Raw genomic sequence first — 24,714 nt, forward strand, 5'->3', positions numbered from 1 at the left:
AAATGCCTTTTACATGTATAATGAGGACATATTTTCATATATATATTTTTTTTACATCAGGCAGGATGAGGTAGAAACAATTACAATAATTATGAGTAATAAACAGAGGGGAAAATCTATCGTATTGCACATCCTCTAATTTTTATTGTTACACCACTAACTCACCAATTAAGAGTATAAAAACATTTTTTTTGTCTCAAATTGTATATTTTGATGGCTCTTATGATCAAACCAGCTGAATGCATTGGCCCCAAATTAAGTGAATCGTGACTGATGACTGATTTGCTTATACCTTCCTCTGAGCAGCCTGTGTTTTCTCCTTGAGTTGCTGCTGCCAGCGGGGGAAGCTCTCCTTCAGGTACAGTTCATACTCCATCTGGAGGGGTCAAAGTTCAAGAAGACGGTTCAACACCAAGCTTCAAAGAGGCAGGGCTAAAGTGCAGATGGAAGGTGTGAGTGTTTGAGCCTGTGCACCCGAATAGTTTTCATTGCAGCAGTGAGGGTCAACATCTCTGTCAGTGTGTCCTGGGCTTCCTCAAACTGCTGCAGCAGCTGCCTGTTGTTTTGTTGGGCTGAAAGCTCTCTCTCCTTCAGCTCCTGCCAGCGCTGCTGCAGATGCTTCGCCCTGCTGTAGGAAACACACACATAATCAGTTATAAAAAATATTTACACCAACATACAGGATGATGCATCCTGCAAGCATTTTGCTGCCTTTTGTATTTGCACTCACAGCTGTTGACTCTGAGGAGTTGAAAAGTCAGATTGCAACAGCAATGGCCTGTTGATACTGAGATAAAGAGACAGTGCATCATAGTAACCCATCCCACACATACATACACTTCTCCACCTTCACACACAACCATGAATTGACAGTACTACTCTACTTTATAACAGCACTCAAGGATCTTACCTCATTTTTAGCCTCTGCTTTTTTTGTTTTGTGAAAGTGTTTCTTTCTGTGCCGATCAGATGCTCAAGAGACAGTAAACTCTCCTTCGGTGTAGTCATGGCTGCAGGCATTCAGTGGATGCAGAGATTATCAGAGATTAAGGTCTGTGCTTTGTGGGGGGGAGGGACCAGACACATGCTCCCAATCCAAACATGGCCACGGCAATGGGGTTAATGAGTAGTGAGAGCTTTTTTTTAATGCCACACAGGTAACAAAGTTATTGAAACATCCACATAAATATAGGGCTGGGTCATAATTCAATATGATAAAGTTTTTCCATGGAATCATATCTTGATGAAATTATATATAGTACTATACTATCAAGATATCATAATGCACAATTATGTCATTTGAATTGATAAAAGCAAGCACATGCAAAGTAAGTCCTATTTTTTAAAGAAAATCTGATTATTTTGCACTAAAGTTAATTAAATGAGAAAATACTCATTATATTGTGTATAGCATGTGGCTATTTCATACTGCTCGTGGTCAAGCCTCACTCTCACTCTCAATGAAGCAAGGCGGTATCAAGGCAATTCCCCTTAAATCAGAGCCTACAAGTGGACGCTGGTTAGGTAGAAGGGAACAAAAGTCATTTAGCAGAGCAACAGGCTATTTTAGGCACAAATATTTATAATTAAAAAAAAAATGATACTTATATCCAACACAAAACCACATCCATTTTTTATTAATATTTTAAAACCGGCATACACACAGAGTTTTACAAACGGAACCCGCTATCAGTGTGTTGTTTCATTGCGGATGTATTTTCACGTAACACCCCTACTAGAGTAGAAGCTTGAGTAGCAGAGACCGTCGTAGGGAGTGTCACGGCGTAACATTTCAACTCATACATTACATTAATTGGTCCGGAAGTTATACACAATATCATTGATACCATGTGGTTCGTTTAACTTCGGTGAGTTATTTATTCAGCTAACTAAGCTAACTAACGATTAGCACAGCGCAACCGTCAAATCGGTCCTTCCACTGAGCTCTCGGAGAGGCGGAAGGGCAGGAGCCATGACGAGTTTTGCCAGCCAAGTTTTTGCCAGGATCGATATGTTTTGTCGTCCCCTCCCCATGGTCCTCAACACCTTCCTGGTCTTCTCCATCACCGGGGAGGTGAGCTACTTGGTGATGGTGGAGGCTCCTCTTGAGGCGGACCAGAAGAAGACGGTGTGGTCCGCCTGGTGGAAGACGGTCCACCTGCTGGCTCAGTACTTCATGCTGGGGAACATCTGCTGGAACGCCCTGCTGTTCCTCAGGACCAGCCCCAGCATCAGAGGGGTGTTCCTGGGGGGAGAAGGCATGGGCCAAGGGTGGAGGTAAGGAGGGAGTAGATGTTGGGGTTATTTCAGATAAGAAAATATAAAAAAAAAAAAAACACAGCCTTGATTTGTGGATACACACAACACTTTATGGGCAAAAGTAGTAGACGTCCTTGTCTACACTTGTCTGGTGTATTTTCATAGTTTGGGACAAGCACTCTTAGTTACAGATTTTTATATTACATATAATGATATTTTAGGCAAAAAATGAACTCCCCACTGACGTCAGGACAGCAGAGTCGATGCCCATCTTTAGGCACAGGCTGAAATCTCACCTCTTCAAGAAGTACTACCCTGAGCCTTCCACTTAGCACTTATTGTATTCTTATTAGCTTGTTGCACTTATTGTATTCATATTAGCTTGTTGCATTTATTGTATTCGTATTAGTTTGTTGCACTTATTGTATTCGTATTAGTTTGTTGCACTTATTGTATTCATATTAGTTTGTTGCACTTATTGTATTCGTATTAGTTTGTTGCACTTATTGTATTCGTATTAGTTTGTTTCTGCACTGTACTTTTGCTCAGGTTTAAGATAAGATAATCCTTTATTAAAAATTTGCAGGCTTAAAGCATAGAGTAAAAACAAGAGACATAGTAAAGAAAGACAAGTATTATAAATAAGCAATAAAAACAGTAGAAAAACACAATAACTGAAATATAATATTTACAGACAGAAAAAAACTATTTTAACTATTATTGCACAGTGTTTTTATTGTCATGTGTCATGTGCTCTTAGATGCTTGTTTAAGAAAGGAGATGCACTTATGACTTCTGGTGACTAGTAGTTCTCTTGAATACCTATGTTCAATACACTTATTGTAAGTCGCTTTGGATAAAAGCGTCTGCTAAATGACTGTAATGTAATGTAATGTGTTATTCGAAGTTTGAGAAAATAGAGACTCCCATCAGTCAGACACCCACACGTTATATATGTAAACACAGCAAAGAAATTCAGGGCTCTGCCTTTTCACAGGTGTAAAGATAGATTTGTTCTAAGTTTTGAACTCATGTGAATTATTTCTATTGACTCCAACTGATGCTCACAGTTTTTATTTTTCAGTTAGATCAATGAAGTCCATTTCATCTGTGCAACATTTAGGAGCATCTCAGACCATAAATAACAGTATTTTCTGTGTTATTTCCTCACAGGTACTGTTATACTTGTGAGACTCACACTCCTCCTCGGTGCTCCCACTGCTTCGACTGCAAAGTGTGTGTACTTCGGCGGGATCACCACTGCGTGTTTTTCGGCCAGTGTGTGGGCTTCCGTAACTACCGTTACTTCCTGAGCTGCTTGTTATTTATGTGGTCAGGGCTGCTGTACGCCACTCTGATGAATGCAGAGGTCTTCATTGTCATATTGAAGGAGGGTGTGACGATGCACAGCGTCCTGCTGCTGCTCATTCCCTGGATCATGCTAGTTTCAGGTATGAGCTGGTTTGTGCCATATTGATGGCTCCATTTCCTGTCTATTCCTTGTGGTTGTGGTGCTTACCAGTGTTACCCATACTGTACACTCTGATAGGTAGAATGTACTCTATTAAGTTTTCTATGTTGACTCAAAAATGCCCGTCACATTTTTCCAGAGACAGGAATGACTTCTTAAGGTGTCTAGTTTTTTTTAAAACAACTAACTTCAGTTCTCGCTTTTAATCCGACATCCTGTATAAGCTGTCCCTGCTCTCCATCCTATACTGCAGTGTAAGAGGGACAAACCTTTTTCTCATTGAAGACCAGCTGGTTTTTCTCAAGATGTTGTCAATTGGCGATTTGCAATTTCAAATAGCTTATGACTTATTCCACTGAAGGATATTAATAACTGAGTATGGGGATGTATTGCCAGATCTTTGTTATACATTTGATTAAATGTACACACTTAAAAAAAATATATATATTTATACTTGTGAGATTTACTTAATTTGAATAATTTCAATTGTATGCAGTGCCTTTTCAAAACCTCAATTCAGATAAGGAAAAACATCCCCCCCAAAATGTTAAACAAAATAAAGGCAGAAACCTCAGGCAGAGCAACAGAGGAGGAATACCTCTTCCAGGGCATTTTTATGTGCCAGAACTCCCTTGAGAGAAAGCTCTGGTTTCACATTAATCACCTACAGGGGTCTACAGCGAAAGTCACATTCATAAACACATGTAAATGACACTGATAACCAAACTGGGGGAAATACTGAATGCAAAAAAAAAAATTGTGTTCATTTTAGATTTTTGGAACATTAAAAGTTACTTTCCCCACAGCTCTCTTAAATGTTAATGCAGCAGGATGGTTTATTTATGCTTGTGGACACATTGGTTCAGTTGTTTGTGATGAGAAGGATCCCAGTCATGTAACCAAATCTATTTAATGTGCAAATTTAATCTTGGCTTGGATTTAGATCACTGGTTGTGACCTAATCAGTGCTGCTGTCCCTTCTCCCTCCAGGCCAGGTCTCAGCGCGTGCTTTTGGCTTCGCCTTCATCGCCGATACATGCGTGGTGGGCTTCCTGCTGGTGTCCGCCTTCTTCTTCTTCCATCTCATCCTGATGCTTCGGGGACAGACCACTAGGGAGTGGTACTCGACCCGCCGGCCCTACAGCCTCGGGCTCCGGGGGAACCTGCGTCACGCTCTGGGCCTTCGCTGGTACCTCTGCTGGCTCTGCCCTCTCATCCCATCACCTCTCCCTGGTGATGGGATAAACTTCCAGGTCACTGGATCGCTGGAACCCATCCGGTAACAGCCGAAACAGGCTGTGTGTCTTTGCTTTAGAGGTGATGGTTAATGTTATCGGGAGCTGCAGCAGCAGGGAGGATCACCTCTGTTGAAGAAGAGGTAGCTTGGGATGGGAAGAAGTCAGAACAGTGTGGGGGTGCTATGATGTTACTGGGTATAACTGTCTACCGGTATCTTCTCCGTAGCCTTTACCTGTGCTGAGACAAGGAAATTATGGGTCTACTGTGCAAGGTACATGGACCTTGATTTAAAGGTAATCTGTACACTCATTGAGGCTTGCATCAGAATATTAACACAGAAATTTATCAGTGTTCCTCTGGAATACTGAGCACTGAAAGTGTATGTAAACAACACTGAAATGAGAATGTATTTTATTGATTGTGAAAAATGTTTACTTTTAAATCCTTCTTAACAAGCACTCACAACAGCTACCTATGGGTAGTCATTTAAATTGTTATTTTCTGTTGGTGTTTATTTTGCCTTGATCTAAAGGTCATACAAATTTGGCTTGCACTGTTCATGAATACTCCATAGGATTATAAATCTGCTGTTGTGCGTTAGCAGCTAGGACCATGATGTTCTTGTGCTTTCAACTTGTCTGCATCCACTCCTGATCACATGGAGCCTTTTACTGGATATTGTTGCACCAAGTTAGACAATGAGAGGGTTCACTATGATGGACGATTATGTGTAAGAAAACAATCAACAGAAATGTTACATGTTGGGAAATCTAGTGTTGCCTTTTACATACAAATGTAAAGTAATCTAGTGAATACACTGTTTAAAATGTACCAGTAGACGGCACATGTGAACAGCTTTTCCCCGTGTTTCACATTATGTTGTCCATGTTTCAGTCAGTAAGGTACTACTACAACTTAACCAAACCTACAGTGTAACAACATGAAGAGTCATGTTCTGATTCAAGCAACTGCAGTGTCACAATTCACCACTACAAACGTATTTTCAGTATACACTGTTTATAATCTTTATCCACTGTTTATAACCTTTATATCATCCTGTTATTGCAGTAATTAGTATACAGAAAATCAACATCAATCACTGTCTTGTACAATATGTTTGATACAATTCGTTGGAGATTTTTTTCCAAAAAACCTGCTCTGATTCAGTAAGTAAAATGGATTTGGGACACAGCTAACATGTCTCACAGCTCTTGATGCAAACTGGACTTCTGTTTCCTCAGAAGTTAACCTAATTCTGTTGGCCTTAAAATGTAGTGAAACATTTCAAGCCTTTTGTTTGACAGGTGCTCTTACTTAACATCCCAAAAATATTTTTTGTTTTATTGTTATTTGTCTGCTTAAAATCTGCCTTTGTTGTGCTATTTCTCATGGGTCACACCATATTTGCCATTTGAATGTGCTGATGTACATTTTTTTTTTTTCAAGAGAAGTATGGAACCATTAAAATGCTGAATTTCAATAATCTTTTGTAGTTTGTAATGTTATGGTAACATTTTGGTTTAAAGGTTGTTGTTTTTTGTTCCATTAATTTTAACCCCTTGTAGACTATTGTTCCGAATTTGTTTAATTACTATTATGCCCAATTATGCCTAAAGTCGCTAATTTGCCTCATACCAAAATGTATATCTATTGTATGTGCTATATTGAAATTAACAATCTCCACTTAATTTAGCATCTGCATGACAGCAAAAAATACAAATATTTTTTTTATATATATAATTATAAATAAATTCATGCTTGAGTGAAACAGACCCAGTCAAAACCAATACAGAGAAAAAGACCCCAGAACATTTCTAATAAATAATCACCAAGTAATGTCCGACAGGGGGTTAAAAACACATTACACACGTGATCATCATTGATACACCTCGTTGACCCTCCTCACCGTCCTGTGCCGAACCCGTCCCCCGTGTGACGTCATCGCGACAACGTGGTAGTGACGGTAACTGTCAGTTTTCCCTCCCGGCTCCCTGCAGCGTTTGCTGGGTCAACACACCGCCGCTGCTCCCTCCGTAGTCTGGATTTACTCGCTGGTAAGACATTTTCAAGTGGCTGTTACTAAGTTATATAATGTTTGCTTTGGAAAGTTAACGTGGCCTACTTTTAAATACTTTTTTTGTTTTATTGTAAAAGTGTGCTCATGGGCATTATTCGTGCTGCATTCACTGACTCTCAAAGATGAGGATTTTTTGCAGAAAGGGGAGGTGGACTGATGAGACTCAAAGTCTCTCTGCACTCATGAACTCAGAGAGGAATTGCATGAACAGATTCTCATATTATTTTTAAATATCAGGTGGAATCTGCTTTTAAAGATGCTTTTTTATAATGTGTTTTAAGAATGACTGTGATGCCAGTTAGATAGATGGATCTTACCTCATGAGTTATGTTTAATGTGAGATTCACACCGGGGAACACTGTTCTGTGGGGCTCAGTCATAATGTGTACATTTAAAAACAAAAAGAAATTAAGTTTGTGAGTAAACTGGATGATGTACAGTACCAGTCAAAAGTTTGTTCACACCTTGTCATTCAACTACTTTGAAGACTCTAAAATATAAAACATATTCTGGTTTGTTGAGCATTTGTTTGTTTACCACATAATTCCATATGTGTTCCTTCATAGTTTGGATGTCTTCAATATTAATCTACAATGTAGAAAAAAATAAAAATAAAGAAAAACCATTGAATGAGAAGGTGTGTCCAAACTTTTGACTGGTACTGTATCTTAGAAGCTGTGGGTCGCTCCTTGTGGTAATTTCGGTGGACCATTTGTTGCTCACAAGCACCAAGGAGGAGTAAGCCAGCAGGATGGATGTCACAGAGGAAAATATGTGAGTAATGTACTGAACAAACATATACACACAAAAAAATGTTTGGTTGAGTTACTCAGCAGCAATTTCTGAAGCTTTTTTTTTGTCTGGTTTGTGTTTGTTTATGTGAAGGACACCGAAGGAGATGCTTGAGAAGATAGCAGAGCGTGATTACAGTCTACACCAGCAGAGAGACTTGACTGCTAAAATGAGGCTCTGGCTGGATGTTGCAGATGACGACATGGCAATGCTGCGTTCAGAAAACGCCACCCTTAGAAAACAGGTTAAAGCGTAAGTAGTCACATTGTTGTCTCTACTCATTAGCAGAAGAATGCCTGAACTGTTTGACTATCAAACTTGACCTGTCTGCTCATCTTCATCTGTTTGATCTCCCTGCTGTCTTTGACACACGTGTTGTCTTACCTCCAACAGAATATGTTTGAGTTTTTGTGTCAGCCATGTAATCTTTGTTATACTTTTGAGCCAGTGCTTTAACATTATGGTGAAAAAACATTCTGGAGGGTGCATATGTGTTTGTGTATCTGCAGCCAGGAGAAAATCATCAGTGAAGCCCAGCAGGTTGAAGCAGAGCCTTGCAAAGGTCTCCTTGCTGATGACCTCGATGTAAAGAGGTGCAGTGATACAAAGATTCAGGAATTGGTGGGTTACCAGAAACTATAGTGTTACAATGTGTATTACTGGTGTTTTCAAAAAGACATTCAGACGTACTGGCTAAAAATATTATAAAAATATAATGCTGCCTTTGAGACCACACTTGAGCTAAATCCTTGTTTTACATTGCATTGATAAATTGCCCTACACTATGCAAATATTACTTCAGACAGAGCTCAGATCTACTAGCAACGTTAAACAAGTAATAACAACATTTTACGTTATTAATATGTATTTCATTCTCTATGATATCATTACATTACGTTTGTTGATTTATAAACATAAGATTGAATAATACCAGCTAGGGTTGTACAGCACACATACAACAGGATCATTTCACATCAATTTTGATCTTAACATCAGAGCATTCACAGTTAGTGAAGTCAATTAGATGTCACATTAGTATAGATATATGGTTGACAAACCGTTAAACCTCAATCAGTCAACTAGGCTAATGGTTGTCATTTTAAATATCTCCAGGTAACCCTTTATGTTTTGTTTTTTGTCCAGGAGAATGAAACCACCATGATGAAGGAACAGAATAAGAAGCTAACTGAAGAGGCATGATGTCTGTTACTTTTCACATAGCATCTTGAATCCGTCATACTACAGTTAGTAGAAGTACCAACATTTCAAAACACCTTGCACATATAAATATAATTCTGTCTTTTTCAGTTTAAGAGTCTGCAGCAGGAGAGAGACCAGGACAAGATCAGCTTAAGCAAGTTCAGGGTTGCACTTCAAACCCTTGAGGTAACACCATGGATTCAACATGGAGATATTGAACTACCTTTCTCTCTCCATTCATACTACCATTATTCGTGTTACATCGCCAAACGGCCCCTGATTTGTTATGTCATGTGTTTCTCCAGTGTGGCATGGAAGAGGTTCAGTTAGGGCTTCAGAATAGGGATGAGGTTATTTATCAGGTAGGAACAGAGACATCAGTACAATGCAGCATCCCACCAAAAAGTAAAGATTTTCTCAGAAATAGTGATCTTTCTCTTTGAAATTCAACATGATTATTTTGACTTTTCTTTTTTTCTTTTATTGTTTGAAAATCAATATTTTTGTTTGTGTGTTTTTGATAGAAACACTTGCAGTTAAAGCACTTGGAGGAAACGGTCGAAGAGTGCTCCAACACCATAGAGGTAAAGATGGTAGAAAGAACAATATTCGCTCAGCTACGGACTGCTGTCAGATAATATCTTTATGTTATGAGCTGTTGAAGTGTGTGTTGTTGTCTCATCATGTCTCTCTGCTCCAGTATCTCAGGCTGACAAATCAGGAGCTGAGAGAGCAGTTGGAAGACCGACAGGATGAGGCCTCATTGTAACCCTGATGCACAATATTCTCTTGCTTTGAAATAATATCTTGACCTACACTGAGTCAGCTGTGTGCACTCATTCTGCACTGTGTTTCTGCTGTTGGTTTCCAGCACTATTGTGAAGGACCTGATGGAAGATAAGGGAAGATTGTTCAGCCCCCCTTTGTCTTTTGCAGAGGAAATTAAGCTGTTGGCCTCTTCAGCTGAAGTGAAAACCTGCCTGTCAGACTGCACGGATCTTAGACAAGTAGGACCCCTTCCTCCTGTGTTCAGACTTTTGAACTTGAGAGAATGTAACATCACTCAGTTGCCAGTTTATTAGGTGCACCTGGTTTAAACAGGTGCAGTCTTAATACAGCCTTGCAATAAATCCTGCAAAGTGGTAACTGAGTGAAGACTTTTCACTCTTATTGTCCTGTACTTCTACAAGTGTGCCACTACAAAACCAAGATTCAAAAGCTCTCTGACAGACAGCAGCTGCATGACTTCACAGTAGATGTAGAAATGATGAGATCAGTGATGTCAGGTTCTGTGTCTGCAGGAGGAAACTGAGGCTGAAGAGCTGCTGAAACCTCAAAGTCTCACACTCGACCTTCAGGCCAAAAGGTACTTCAGTTTCACATTAAAAACACAGATTTATTTTTCTTTATGTTTTCTTATTCTTTGTCGTCCCTCTGGTTTCTCTTTTGTCTAAGGTGTGCAGGTGTTTTGGAGGCAGCCCTCCAGAGAGCAGGACTTTTTCTGGTGTTTGTCGTCGTTCTCACTGTTTTGGCCTTTGTGGCTTTAGGAAGCTTTACAGGAAACCTTTTTTCCATCAACAACTTGTGGAGCGGTGCAAGCCTGATGTTACAGCCCTACTGCAGTGTGCATTATGGGGCCTTACCTCCTATTTGATTTAAAAACTCCCTCTAATAAACATGTTCACTGCTTTATGTGACAGATAGTCAGGTTTTTGAAGATGTTTTCTACTCAGCAGATGAGAGGGCTGAATATTATTATTTATTTATTTAAATGCATGAAATTTGCAGCTGAATATAAATTAGTTTTACACATTTATTAAGAGTTTGGGTATCTGATTGGTCAGTTCTATAACATGAATGAGGTAAAAATACTTCAATAACTTATCAATAACTAATGTCTGCAGTGAAACACTAGGTATTATATATTGAATCAGTAAATCTCTCAGTTTAAAAGGACTTACATATGTGTGAATTGGAAGAACAGATATTTATCAACATAACTTACTGTATACCTTTTATTGAAATCATTTGATTTGGGATTTTTTTTTTACATATTTATTTACATAACTACATCTTTATACAAATTTGTATAATTTAAGAAACCATTCTTCCTTGCTGCCCCACGTCTGACTTAAATTACACCAAAGTCAATCAGTGAAAATATAGAATGTATATATTTTCCAACTCTATTAAAAAGGTACTCACATGCTCATATGTGCATTGAAACAGTTTTTGTCTGCTGAAATTGTTCTCCTGTTGCAGCACAACTAGGGAAAATTGCACTAAGTTTGGAAGAAACCCAGTTTTTACACAGAAAAAGAGCACGCTTTGGTTTCTACTTGAGCACAAATCATTTTAGAGAGGGATCACTTTGTTGCAAGTGTGGAGAAATGGTAACAGCAGCCAATCAATCATTCAGTTTGCATATGTGGCCATGTGAGTATTGTATGAAGATACACTTGAATAACGTGTACTTATCCGTTTTCAAAGAGTTAAGTTCTTAGTTGACATGTGAGAGCAGCCTGACCTCACCAAGTTTCCAAAAATAACAGAATAAGAGTCAAGTCTGCCAGTAAGGCCATTACTGATAACCTTTTAAACGCATCAGCAGATCAGGCCATCACTATTATTATCAGGTTTGTTTCAATACATCATTAGAAATGTTACCAATTACATTTCACATTTTGAATTACATGCACCAGTAAAAGTGCATATTTGCGCCCATGCCTTCCCATCTCTTGCCAGTATCCCCAGTCGCCCCTCCCAGTTGGAGGCGCTCCCTGGTGGTCTTGTCTATGACTTGAGGAAAACACCCCCTCCCAAACGGAAAATCCCAAAGTGGGGGTCCATATGTAGGGCAGAAAGGAAAAGAGATGACGGTCTGAATAGAGGGGTGGTTTTTTATATATATCAGTCCTGGCTGATGGTTTCATTGTGTGTCTGCTGGAGTTTGCGCTCGTGGATGCGGATGCTGCGTTGTTGCTGGCTCGTGCCGAGATGCTGATGACAGGCCGAACCCATCACACATACTCCAGTATAATGGATGGAGCCCAGAGCTAAAATAGCCCCAAAGACGATACATCGGGAAAAAGAGAGGCCAGTTTGATCAAGTCTGCAAGGCGGGGACCGGAGGAGGAGGACCGTACAGCGGCGGAGGCGACATGTTGTGAGCGGCGTTGGAGGCAGCGGCTGGCGGGATGAAGGCACCGAGGAGACCCAGGCAGACGCGTCTCCTCACCCGGTTCTGCGTCTGTGGAGTCGCTCTGCTCGCAGCCGCCTGGATCTTCAACTTCAACGATGTTACAGGTGCTTCACAAAGAATACACACAGACACCTGCACCAAGCTTATTCATTACTTGTGTTGTCTATAACCATGCAAATAACATTATTTATAATAATAATAATATATATGTATATGTTGTATTGCATTATTACTACAGTTTATTACAACCTTAGATTGTTTTATCAGTACAGCAGACACAAATAAATACCTTAAGTTGGGAAAACTTACTGTATTTGTCAAACACTATAAATTTTGTCAAAATACAGTATAGTGACTAATATATTTCATTGGCATGTATTTATAGGTTTCAATGCATCCACTGTGGATTATGACATCTCCTTGTCCAAGAGAGAGCTCATCCAGCAGGAAGATGAAAACAACAAGACGGACAGTATTTCTAGATCTGGTGAGATATTTAACCGTGTATGTGTGTTTATAAATACTGTGTGTGTGTGTGTGTGTGTGTGTGTGTGTGTGTGTGTGTGTGTGAGACAGGAAGGTGTTTTCTTCTTTTTTATCCATACAAAAGTAGAACACATACAGTCACTTGTGAGTGTGTTGAGTTGGACTGGGGACCTTCTAACAGGTTTAGATTTAAGTTTGGGCTTGGATATTCATGTCGTAACGAATCACTGTGATGATTTTAGTAACAGATGTGTGTGTGGATGTGTTTTGTGTGCAGAGGCAGTGTGAGAGCGTTGTGTTTAATCCGAGTCTATCTCCTCCGTGCATCAGTCTATACCTCTCTGCTCCACCTCATCCTTCATTACTTCAAACTCTGCACATCTTGTTGTTTAAACACGGTTGGCCTTTGAGGGGACCCGGTTGCTAGGAAACTGAATGCTGAATTTGTGGTTGGATGGCGTGTGCATCTGGAGCTGTTCAAAGTGCCTGCCCTGTTGTAACGACCTGCTGATTAGTATCCTCTCATCTGCAGTTCTATTATCGCTTGCGTGTGCTTGGATCCGTTTGGCTGTTTTTAAAGACAGTGAAAGCATCTTACGATCCGTGAGATGAAGAGATTTTGACGGCAATTACAGATAATAAAGCTGCATACATTGAGCTAGAAAAACTGCCTGTGGGAAACACAGTACAGATTAACTCAAAGACATTATCCTCATATTACCATATTACTATTTTCAAGTGCATCAAATTGGTTTGATCTGTGTACAAACCAAACCATGTGACAGGTTGTCATAGCATCACACAATATCTGTGTGTCCATCACTAAACGTGATGCATGTTTGTCTCTAACTGCACAATGTTGCCTCTGTGCAGGATCGCCTCCACTTTAGTCACGCTTTTCACTCACATGTTTGTTGCTTTTATTTCACTGGAGGTTTTATAAATCCTGACTCACAAATAAGTCAGATAGAGCCTTGGGAGGAAACTTTCCATGTTATTGCTGTTTTGAGCTGCCACATAACAAAAGCTTTTATTATGGCGCAGTGAGTCGTGGCATTTGTTTGAGCTTATTTGCGAGACGATGCAGTCGACCAAAACACCTCTTGACAGTTTGAAAGATGGTGGTTGTGATGCATCGTCTAACTCAGCCAAATTAGATGCCTCTGAAGGTTGACTTTATAGGAATAGCTGGCATTATAAAAGAGTTGAAAATGAATGCCAACAAAAGTATTTGGGTGCAGATAGCATGAGTGACGGATTGAAATCACAAATTGAGAGATTTCAAAGAAGGTTGGTGAATAACTCAATTATAATGTGACTGAACTGGTGTAGTCAGGTGACTGTGGCACCACTTAAACCTCAAGCTGTCTTGGACCTTGTTGCTAGGGGATACAACCGGACACAAATTCAACAGGGTCATACACACACTTCACACATGCACACACAAGTGACTGGAGAATCAGGGTAGAGCTGCAAATTAGGGTTATTTTTCATTATTGATTAATCTGCTGAATATTTTTGTCCAATAATTGATATAAAATTGCCAAGTGTAATTTTCCAAAGCTCAAGGCAGTGTCAACAAATTGCTTGTTCAAACCCCAAAGATATTCAGTTTATAATTACACAATGCCGAGTTCACACTACACGACTTAAGCCGTGCTGGAGTCTGTCGCTGAACTACAGCCAATGAGAGTGCAAGACAAAGGTTGTTGCACATAGGGTGTTGATGATTGCATCAATAAAAAATAATACATAACACACTGACTGATCTCATGACTAGGCCATGCCTGTGTCACTTCTCACTTGTGTTGTTGTGTCAAAGCATGGTTTGGGAATCTCATGTGACTTGACCAGAAGTCCCTGTTTTAAGGGCCTGAGGCTCTTATCAAAGGGCCACAACAACTATGGAGCTTGCACAGCTTTCCTGTATTCCAGCTTCAGCCCTTCTCTTTACAATCAGGCTCCATAAACAACACCCTTAAAGTTGTGTGCAACTTTTTCCTAAAACACAATGTATAGACACATAGATATATAGATACAAAATAATCGCTCTCAATCAACATTACCACCCAACTAGAAGTGTATGGTGGTGTCTGTATCTTCAGAGACCCTGCCCTTGGCCAGTATTTTCTCTTTTATTATTATTTTGCTGTGTTTGGGATGTTTCTGTGTGTACGTTTCTGGGCCCCACATGGAAGTGTAACCCTCAGCCAATAAGAGCTTTCAAGGTGGCAAGCCCGTTCTCATTCCCACCCCAACGGGTTGTGATATCGCTGTGTGTATAATGTGCTTCACGGTTTCCCCAATCTTCCTGTCTCCCCTATGCTGTTTGCAGATTGTGCTGCTATAGGTGTCTCAGTGAAACAATCAGATAATTTGATTTCCCCTGAGTCACTGGGAGAACATGCAAACTCCACACAGAAGGTTGTCTTGCCCCGGGCCCCTCTTGCTGTGAGGCGACAGTGCTAACCACTACACCACCGTGCAGCCAGTTTACTAACAGCAACGGACAATAATATTATAGAATTGAACAACCAAATAATCAAGCATAAAGTTTTAAAATCAATTAGTAAAAGGGACAGGAAGCCCTTGGATGGACAGATCAGCATGAAATCTTCTGATGTGAGCGGTAGGAACTTGAGAATGTTTGGCATTTTTGCTTTGAAAATGCTTTGACAACAGGATTAACTGATTCAGAGAATACTCGCCAACTGATTCTTCTGTGATCAACCAATCAATTAATCCACCTATCGTTTCAGCTCTAGTTCAGATATTTCCCTCATTTTATACATCATAAGGTTACTGTTTGTCCATGTCTTCTCCAGCTATCAGTGATTTTCCTGAAGACATCTTCACTTCAGAGCAGAGGAGACAGGGAGCGGTACTCCTTCATCTTCTCTGTGTGAGTATCGGCTCTGCCTGAAGGCCAGAATTTGAAATGAAGGAAGCCTCATTTTGTTGAATCAAACTCACAAACAGACACACTTATATAAGCCATGTGGCCAATAACGTGTCTCTTGTATTTCACAGGCTATCTACATGTTCCATGCGCTGGCCATTGTGTGTGAATATTACTTTGTGCCATCACTGGAAAAAGTATCAGAGGTATGAACTAAAGACACATCTAATAAATAAATAAATAAAAGCATGCAGGACTTGTTGTATAGTTTGTCCACAATTAGATAGTTGATTTTTACTAAAGCATCTCTCCATTTTTTTCCTCCAAACGTTTTTTCTTTTCTTACTGTCTATATATCCCATGAAACAAAGTAAACCAACATTGCCTTCTTCCAGATATATCACTACTTTCTGTCTTCCCCATCTGTGTCACCCATTGTTTTAACTGAAGACACAAATCTTTAATAACAGATTACAAATACATTGTTTATTTTTCTTCTAAAATCACCTTAAACAGTTATCAGTTTAGTTTTAAATAAACATTACTCAAACATAACGTAAATAGTGCATTTCTTGGGAACTAGTTTCAAATGCTGTTTTATACTCATTTGGGACATGTGGGACTGACTCAAATTAAATTTCAGTGCTACGTTTGCCTTATCAAAGGAACATGTCAGCCAGTGCAACAGTGTGGCTCTTTTATGTGTTTATTAAGTTTTTTGACAGCAGTTGGCGTCTTAAACTGTATCAGGCTTTGGATATAGAAACTCAATAGTAAGATCAAACCATTGATTTAGGGTTTGTTGACAACAAGAAACAGATAGAATACCACCAGTTTCATCCTTTAAACTGTTTAAACTTGTTTTCCTTCCATCGTCCAGAACCTTCACCTCAGTCAGGATGTTGCCGGGGCAACCTTCATGGCAGCTGGGAGCTCCGCCCCCGAGCTCTTCACCTCTCTGATTGGTCAGTATGGCGCTCATCTAATCAATTACTTACTCTAATGGGTCAGCCCAATAAGTGCTAGTTCTCCAATTAGCTGCAATCACGTGCATCTTCACCTGATTAGGACGGAGAGGATTCAAGTGTATGTTGGCAGACGCACTGATTTCAAGAGTTGAGTAGACACGATCAGAGATGGTGAGAAGAGCGCGTTTCATTTTGCTTGATGGTTTGCCAGCTCACCTGCAAATTACTTCAGTGGCCCTGATGTTCTCACAAGTATTTTCTCCCAAATCATTATTGATAGATGTGATCATTTGTAAGAATGTAAACGTTGCCTCTGAATCCATGTGGCTTAAGGACATCTCATATATTGTCTCTTAAATCATTTATTTTATTCTCAAAAGAAAAAAGGCTTGCTTTCATAAGTATTAGAATGACTTTAGGCAATATTGCAGTGAATATTCCACATGAGTAGCAAAAGATAAAAGATATCCGCCCAGCCTCTGTGCTTATGAACCAAAGATACAATACTTCCTTTCAGGTGAGAGAGACATTATGTCTAACTTGAACACATTTCTGTATGCTAGGGAGATACAAACCATCATTTCTTAATTTCAAATATTTTTTTGCTTGTGATTTATGGCTTCTTCGTTCCTGTTCTGTGTTTTTAGGGGTGTTTATCACAAAAGGAGACGTAGGTGTGGGAACTATCGTGGGATCAGCTGTCTTTAACATCCTGGTCATCATCGGCCTCTGTGGCATTTTCTCTGGACAGGTACAGCTAAAGCTAAAAGGAGGACTGATATCACATTTCTGAACTAATAAAACTCATCAGACATAAAAGCAAATGGATGATTTAGAAGCTTTTTTATTAAACATGATTACATCATCTCAATTTGCTTGATTTCACTAATGGAAATGTACAATGTGTGTCTCTTTCCAGCCCATCTCTCTGAGCTGGTGGCCTTTGTTCCGTGATGCTGTCTTCTACATCCTGTCCATACTGGTGCTTATCATGGTGAGAAATCCTCCAGTGAATTCCCACAGACATCACCTCACTTTAATTCATACATTTACAAGACCACAAACAGTACATATGGCATTAGTACAGAGAAACTTTTTTACATAAACACTTAATCAACGCGTTTTTTTCGAAGATGTGATGAGCTAATACTAGTAACTTTATTTGCTGTTATTTAGCGAATCAATCTTTTATTTTTCTTTGAGGTATGAAAAAAGTATAGATTTTTTAGGTGTAATTAAAGTACATTTTAATTGTTTTTGCAGGTGATCTATGATGAAAAAGTCATGTGGTAAGCCTCTGTTGATTGGATATCAGTTTGCAAGATAACTGACTCTTAGTGTAGCGAATATGTTATTTATAAATACATGTTGATGTGTGTGTGTGTGCATGTTTCAGGTGGGAGACCGTCATCCTGATCTCCATGTACGGAATATACATAATCATCATGAAGTGAGTCTCTTTTTCTTCCTCTCACATTTCCATCCTGTTGGTATGAAGCCACCACGCTCTCTATACCCACTGATGACACAACATCCTGTGTGTGTGTTTAGGTTCAACAGATCTCTGTGCAGCCTGGTGGAGCGACACTGCACCAGAGCAGGTCAACCGTGTCTGAGCAGCCTACGACGGACGACTGCTGTCGGAAATATTGGAGACTGTGACAACGACATGGTACCGCTGAAGCCAGGTAAAGGATCTCGTGTATGCACGTGTGACTGTGAACATTTAAAACATTAAAACATTTCCTTCGGTCTCTGAGCAGCATTCAACAGACCTAGTGACACATTTAAGGCTGCCAGTCAAACCCATTTTTGTTGCCCTGTGGATTTCCAACAGGCTGAAATAGAACTAGACCACATTGATGGACAAGATGTTTCTCCACTTTTCTTATCACTCTGTACTCTTTGTGTTCTTTTTTGTCTTATTAAACTATTCTCTCCTTTCCATTGCTATCTCCCACTAACCTCCATCCATCCCCGCCCCACTTTCCCCAGATTCATGTGTGGTGGCCGGCCAGGACTCAGGGGTGGTGATGGTGGATGAGATGCTGAACCTGCACCACCACCAGCTCTCCTTCTCAGAGGCAAGCCTCCGCCTTCTCATCACCACGCATTTCCCACCCTTCACCCGCCTGCGCATGGCAGCACGCATGGTCATCAACGAGGTACACTGCACTTGCTTGCACCCTTCACATAACGTCAAGTTCCCCTGTTTTTTCGGCAAGTTGGTGGGTATTTAAATGTGCATGTGCAGCATTTAAAAAAAGCAATATATCACTATCAAATAAGCAGGGTCGTATTGGTACAATTACAGTGTATATATATATATATATAAAATGAAGGATCACTGCACTCAACCTTGTGTACCTGAACTGAGTTGCTCCACCTGTTTTCTAAATCCATTCATAAGTTTGTGTTGTAAAATCCTCTCTTAGTAGTTCTTAAGTACTTGCTAGTTTCTTTACTATCAATTTGAAAATATAAAATAAAAACTCATATCACAAGTTGTAAAACAACTGCCCAAAAAATGCTTTAGGGGCCTTTGCTATGTTTAATTGCATCGTATACATTGAGAAACGTGTGTTTTAGAGTTAGTAGTATCCGTACAGTTTACAATGAGTGGAAAACTAGCTGAGCGTACTTATTCATAGCAGAAAGCGAAGACTGGCATTATATTGACTTATTGAAAGAAACAGCAGACCTCAGCGACTATGTTGTTCTCCATTGTTACTTTCTTTGCTGAAAAGAAGCATAGAGGTTTTATTTTTTTCAATCCTCCCAAAATCTGCCATTATGAGAACTTAGTGGCTACCATTATAGCTTGTTGGTGGTGTTGTTAATGGTAATTAAGTGTTTAGTTGCTGTATACATTTGTTATATTTGGTAGTGATTTATCAATTTCAAGATACTATTCACAGCGCAGCTTGTGCACAGGAGTTTTGCAGTTCGACAGAAAGATAAGGATATTGATTTTTTATGTCATATTAACAAACATCATCCTATTTGCTGCCACAAACAAACAAACAAACAAACAAACAAACAAACAAACACAGACTGCTGCTTAATGCATAATATTAACCCAGAAAAGGAGACAAGGACTCAATCTCCAAATCGGCTGCCTTGCTCTCTTAGCTCTGCTGCATGTGTGCTTGCCATTTCCAGCACCAAATTAAAGTGTGACTCCACCTGCTGCCCCTGCTCTGTACCGTACCCGCCATCACTGCTTACCAGATCCACTCTGGTGAATGTGAGGACATGCCTGGCTGCGTGAATTCTCCTCCTGTCAGCTCTCATACTCTTAGCCTCAGTCAGATTAAGTTATTTCTCAATTCATCTGATTTCTTTTTTTTTTAACATCCTTTTTTCTTTCCTCCGACTTAACCCTCGCTCCCTCCCCACCACAGAGGCAGAGGCTGATTCGGTCCCGGGGTGGCCCGGAGGAGGGGGGAGTGTCAGGGGAGGAAGTTTTGGGTGCGAACGGGCCGTGGGGGAGGGAGAACGGGACGGCGTCAGAGGGAGACAGGCAGCCGCTTGAGGAGGAGAAGGAGAGGGGTAAAGAGACAGAGGGGGAGAGTGGTGGGGGAGCACAGCCTAAAGAGGAAGAGGAGGAAGAGGAAGAGCAGGAGGAAGGAGAGGAGGAGATCAATCCTTTCGAACCCTTCGTCCTGCCAGGTGAGTGGTGAATATAATCAGACACTCACATTATTATGCGACACTCTTCATGCGTCAAATATCTAAATAAAGCTACAGAATCTCTCAGGGTTCTAACTGACATTTCTTTGAGCCTTTTGCCATAACAACAGGCAGATTTTTATCAATCATCACTCAGACTATCATCATTGATGCTGCTGTAGCAAACAGCTTCCTTTTTTCCACCTACTTCTAATGTTTTCCAGTGTTATAGATGGATTCATTGCTAATGGAGCTAATTAAGGGATGATACTAAGATTATCAAGCCATGCCACATGAATCATTTACAAGTTTGGATGAATCAGTAATGATCCCTTTGGGGAAATTTGTGTGCACATGTGTGTGTGTGTTTGTGTCTGTGTGTGTGTTTTCATGATTTCCTCAGATGGTTGGTGTGTGCGTCTGAAGTGGCTGCTCTCTTGGCCCTTGAGCGTCCTGCTTCACTTCACCATCCCCAACTGTAACCTGCCGCGATGGGAGCGCTGGTACCTGCTCACCTTCCTGTCCTCCACGCTCTGGATAGCCCTCTACTCTTACCTCATGGTCTGGATGGTAAGGAACACACTAATGCAGCAGCATACTTGCATGCACACACACATAAATATACAAAGCCTCTTCCCTCTGTGTCTCTGTCCAGGTGACTATAATCAGCTACACACTTGGAATTCCAGAAGTCATCATGGGCATCACTTTTCTGGCAGCCGGCACCAGCGTCCCTGACTGTATGGCCAGCCTCATCGTCGCCCGACAAGGTGTGTTGGCGTGTGTGTTCAAACCGTCTCAGCACATATTTGCATTGTTGAATTATTTATCATTTATACCGCCTAGCTTGTTTGCACATTTTAGTATTTTACAAAACTAAATCACATTCAGAAGCACACTTTTGACGGAAAACTGAAAGCCGTTTGACTGGATGTGTTGTGAATGCATTTGCACTTTATAAATTTCACATGATTTCTATTGTGTGTGTGTGTGTGTGTGTGTGTGTGTGTGTGTGTGTGTGTGTGTGTGTGTGTGTGTGTGTGTGTGTGTGTGTGTGTGTGTGTGTGTGTGTGTGTCAAATTTTGCAGGGATGGGCGACATGGCCGTGTCCAATTCAATTGGAAGTAATATCTTTGATGTGCTGCTGGGTCTGGGTTTCCCCTGGGCTCTGAGGACTCTCATTGTCAGCTACGGATCAGTGGTAACCCTAACAGTTTTCTTCAACCGATATCTTATCTGATATCACTCTTGTTTGAATATAGCTCAGCATTTCAAATAAGAAATTAAGATGTCTTTAAACGTGAATGTAGTGGAGGCCAAAATAACGTAAATTAATGTATTTAAGTACAGAACAACAGCTTGAATGAACACAGATTTTATTCATGGCATTTATCATCATGTTAATGCTTTGTCATCTCTGTTTTTTAGGTGACAATCAACAGCAAAGGCCTGGTTTACTCAGTGATTCTTCTGTTGGCCTCAGTCATACTCACTGTGAGTTAGATCCCCATCCTACCTGATCATTGTTGTTAATATTCAGTTAAATCCTTATTATTTCTTAGATTGTAACATGAGTAAACAAAGTCTGCACCAACATCTGCTGCCTGTTTTTATTTACCAATCATTTCATGTTATAGTTTTCCTGTCAAGGCCTAAGTGCCCTCTTCTCTGTTTTCAAACTCAGGGAATTATATTCAGGGCACTGCAAAGGAAATTAAACTCTCTCTTTCCGGCCATTACTTTCTCAGGTCTTGTGTGTCCATCTGAACTGCTGGAGGTTGGACCGCAGGCTGGGACTCTGTCTCATACTACTCTACGCCATCTTCCTCCTCTGCTCCGTCGTCTTCGAGAGGTTGTAGAGGACACGCACGCTTCCCACACACACTCGCGCACAGAGTCATAAATCAGGAGGCACAAACAAGTCTGACTTGTTATCCACCTTCACTGCTGCCATTATTCATCAGATGTACGGACAGAAGAATTCTCATTTCTCGTCACTGTGGCTGTACACGTTTGAGCAGTGTTACTTCAACACCGGCTGCCTGAAAGCTACATTGTTTACCTTTGATAAACAAGTATTTTACATAGTTTTTGTACCGAATACCTCCAGCCCAGATTTTGTGTAATCAGACCCAACTGGTAATGCACTATGTCTCACAACAAATTTATAAAGTATTGAATTTGTATTATGAAACCAATATTGTATGAGGAACCCCAAAGTGTGTAACTTTACTTATTAATATTTTATGACAGCTACGAGTAACCTCAATAACCAGATGATTACACATATACCTTTATGTAGTTGCTTATCAGTGGATTTTATGTAAAGTTTAATGTTGGGTTTTCATCTCGCCTTTGTGTCTGTGGTTGTAACCAGCAAAGCATGGCTGATCATCACGCGCCGGATAATTGCACTAAGCCACTGTTGTCTTGCCCCCCCCACCCTTCCTCAAAGCTTCTCGGCACAGAGGTGGTATTTTTGTGCTGGAACAAAGGCTACTGTATGCTACAATGTGTATTTGAATGTCTGTGTTTGGAGAGAGTCCTTGAGTGTGTGTTGTTGAGTGAAATAAAATGTTATGTTCTGTGAGGATTCGCTTTTGTCATCTGTAAATTGCCTTGACTTGCGCTTAGAAGTAATACATGTGACAAGAATAGGACGACATATGAAGAATTAAACCAAAGCATACACAATAAAATGTGTCATGTATTTACAAAAACAAATTAAATGAAAAGAAATAACACATAAGGCATACGCAGTACATGTGTACGCCCTCAACAACCAAAGCTCCAATTTGATATTAAATAACATGGCATCTATGACTAGTTGGACATACCATACTATGACTTTTTTTCGTCATAACATATGATTCTTTTAACACTTTTTTTGGAGACCCTAAACTCACTTTTTTCAACATACAGATAGATATCTTTATTTTCGTGTCATGCACAAAACATGCCCAACCCTCATGGGTTTATAAGATACCAAAAATACAGCTGCATAGGATACACATCATTCTCAATTTCCCTGAGCCCACACAACAAACAGATTCTGTCCTCTGGAGTGGAATGAAACCTACCGGTCTATACTCTGGCTTTTCTATTACTTTTTACGACAAAATACACAGACTTTTTCTTTAGCTTTTTTGATATACTATACCATGATTTGTTGTATGCTTTTTGTTGAATACTATACTTCACTTTAATCATACCATGGTATGCTTTTTATAACATTTTTGGAAAACTATTTTGGAAAACTAAATTTTTTGACTTACTGTATTAAGATTTTTTTCGACAAACTATAGTTTGCCTTTTTATGACTTTTTTGACGAACTGTACAATAACCAATTTGACATACTTAAATATAACGTTTTTGGTAATACTATTATTTGACATTTTCATGACTTTTTCTGTGTAATAACTGTGTTAATTACTTTTTTGGACATATTTTGTGAATTTTTACTACAAACACAGTATGACATTTTATGACTATTTTTTTCGACATGCTATACTATGACTTTTTATGACTTTTTTCGACATAATATACTATGACTTTTTTCGACATACTATACCATGACTTTTTTATGATTTTTTCGACTTACTATGCAATGACTTTTTCGACATACTGTACTATGACTTTTTTTCTAACTTTTTTGACATACTATACTATGACTTTTTTATGATTTTTTCGACATACTATACTATGACTTTTTTAAGATTTTTTTGACATACTATACTATGACTTTTTTATGACTTTTTTTCTAACTTTTTTGACATACTATACTATGACTTTTTTATGATTTTTTCAACATACTATACTATGACTTTTTATTTTTTTCGACATACTATACTATGACTTTTTTCGACATACTATACTATGACTTTTTTTATGACTTTTTCGACATACTATACTCTGACTTTTTTTACTTTTTTCGACATACTATACTATGACTTTTTTTGACATACTATACTATGACTTTTTTATAATTTTTTCGACATAAAGTACTATGACTTTTTTCGACATACTATACTATGACTTTTTTTATAACTTTTTCGACATACTATACTATGACTTTTTTATGATTTTTTTCGACATACTATACTATGACTTTTTTCGACATACTATACTATGACCTTTGCGACATACTATACTATGACTTTTTTAATAACTTTTTCGACATACTATACTATGACTTTTTTATGATTTTTTCGACATACTATACTATGACTTTTTTCGACATACTATACTATGACCTTTTCAACATACTATACTATGACTTTTTTTATAACTTTTTCGACATACTATACTATGACTTTTCGACATACTATACTATGACTTTTTTATGATTTTTTTTTCGATACACTATACTATGACTTTTTCGACATACTATACTACAACTTTTTTCATAACTTTTTTGACATACTATACTATGACCTTTTTATGATTTT

The 24,714-nt window shown here is 39.3% G+C and overlaps 3 protein-coding genes across 3 annotated transcripts; all 3 read left to right on the plus strand.

Annotated features, from left to right (window-relative positions):
• The first annotated feature begins 1,721 nt into the window (after positions 1-1,721).
• On the plus strand, positions 1,722-6,422 carry zdhhc24 (zinc finger DHHC-type containing 24). Its single transcript, XM_054597845.1, has 3 exons — positions 1,722-2,277; positions 3,433-3,710; positions 4,721-6,422. Exons 1-3 carry the CDS (start codon positions 1,973-1,975, stop codon positions 5,011-5,013), a joined length of 876 nt encoding a protein of 291 aa, XP_054453820.1. The 5' UTR covers positions 1,722-1,972; the 3' UTR covers positions 5,014-6,422.
• A 536-nt stretch (positions 6,423-6,958) lies between these two features.
• Positions 6,959-10,692, plus strand: LOC129089758 (uncharacterized). The gene is made up of 11 exons (XM_054597120.1): positions 6,959-7,023; positions 7,719-7,820; positions 7,932-8,090; positions 8,348-8,459; positions 8,982-9,032; positions 9,147-9,224; positions 9,563-9,622; positions 9,739-9,803; positions 9,910-10,045; positions 10,340-10,404; positions 10,494-10,692. Exons 2-11 carry the CDS (start codon positions 7,798-7,800, stop codon positions 10,690-10,692), a joined length of 948 nt encoding a protein of 315 aa, XP_054453095.1. The 5' UTR covers positions 6,959-7,023; positions 7,719-7,797.
• A 1,543-nt stretch (positions 10,693-12,235) lies between these two features.
• Positions 12,236-22,124, plus strand: slc24a6a (solute carrier family 24 member 6a). The gene is made up of 17 exons (XM_054597756.1): positions 12,236-12,344; positions 12,626-12,727; positions 15,552-15,628; positions 15,757-15,831; positions 16,506-16,590; positions 17,241-17,344; positions 17,513-17,587; positions 17,857-17,882; positions 17,990-18,043; positions 18,145-18,281; positions 18,589-18,758; positions 19,998-20,265; positions 20,669-20,835; positions 20,921-21,035; positions 21,354-21,466; positions 21,694-21,759; positions 22,014-22,124. Exons 1-17 carry the CDS (start codon positions 12,236-12,238, stop codon positions 22,122-22,124), a joined length of 1,854 nt encoding a protein of 617 aa, XP_054453731.1.
• The last annotated feature ends 2,590 nt before the right edge of the window (positions 22,125-24,714 follow it).

Source organism: Anoplopoma fimbria, chromosome 4, assembly GCF_027596085.1.
Source record: "Anoplopoma fimbria isolate UVic2021 breed Golden Eagle Sablefish chromosome 4, Afim_UVic_2022, whole genome shotgun sequence".
In the NCBI taxonomy this organism is placed as follows: Eukaryota; Metazoa; Chordata; class Actinopteri; order Perciformes; family Anoplopomatidae; genus Anoplopoma; species Anoplopoma fimbria.

What these genes read in the sequence shown, in the direction of transcription:
- LOC129089758 (XM_054597120.1), top strand. Translation starts at nt 7,798, where the DNA reads ATGGATGTCACAGAGGAAAATAT. An exon ending in ATAAGAAGCTAACTGAAGAG is followed by an intron (nt 9,033 to 9,146) that starts GCATGATGTCTG and finishes TGTCTTTTTCAG; the next exon opens with TTTAAGAGTCTGCAGCAGGA. An exon ending in ACTGCACGGATCTTAGACAA is followed by an intron (nt 10,046 to 10,339) that starts GTAGGACCCCTT and finishes CTGTGTCTGCAG; the next exon opens with GAGGAAACTGAGGCTGAAGA.
- zdhhc24 (XM_054597845.1), top strand. Translation starts at nt 1,973, where the DNA reads ATGACGAGTTTTGCCAGCCAAGTTTTTGCCAGGATCGATATGTTTTGT. An exon ending in GGCATGGGCCAAGGGTGGAG is followed by an intron (nt 2,278 to 3,432) that starts GTAAGGAGGGAG and finishes ATTTCCTCACAG; the next exon opens with GTACTGTTATACTTGTGAGA. An exon ending in CTGGATCATGCTAGTTTCAG is followed by an intron (nt 3,711 to 4,720) that starts GTATGAGCTGGT and finishes TTCTCCCTCCAG; the next exon opens with GCCAGGTCTCAGCGCGTGCT.
- slc24a6a (XM_054597756.1), top strand. Translation starts at nt 12,236, where the DNA reads ATGAAGGCACCGAGGAGACCCAGGCAGACGCGTCTCCTCACCCGGTTC. An exon ending in CCATACTGGTGCTTATCATG is followed by an intron (nt 17,588 to 17,856) that starts GTGAGAAATCCT and finishes TTGTTTTTGCAG; the next exon opens with GTGATCTATGATGAAAAAGT. An exon ending in CCTCATCGTCGCCCGACAAG is followed by an intron (nt 21,036 to 21,353) that starts GTGTGTTGGCGT and finishes CAAATTTTGCAG; the next exon opens with GGATGGGCGACATGGCCGTG.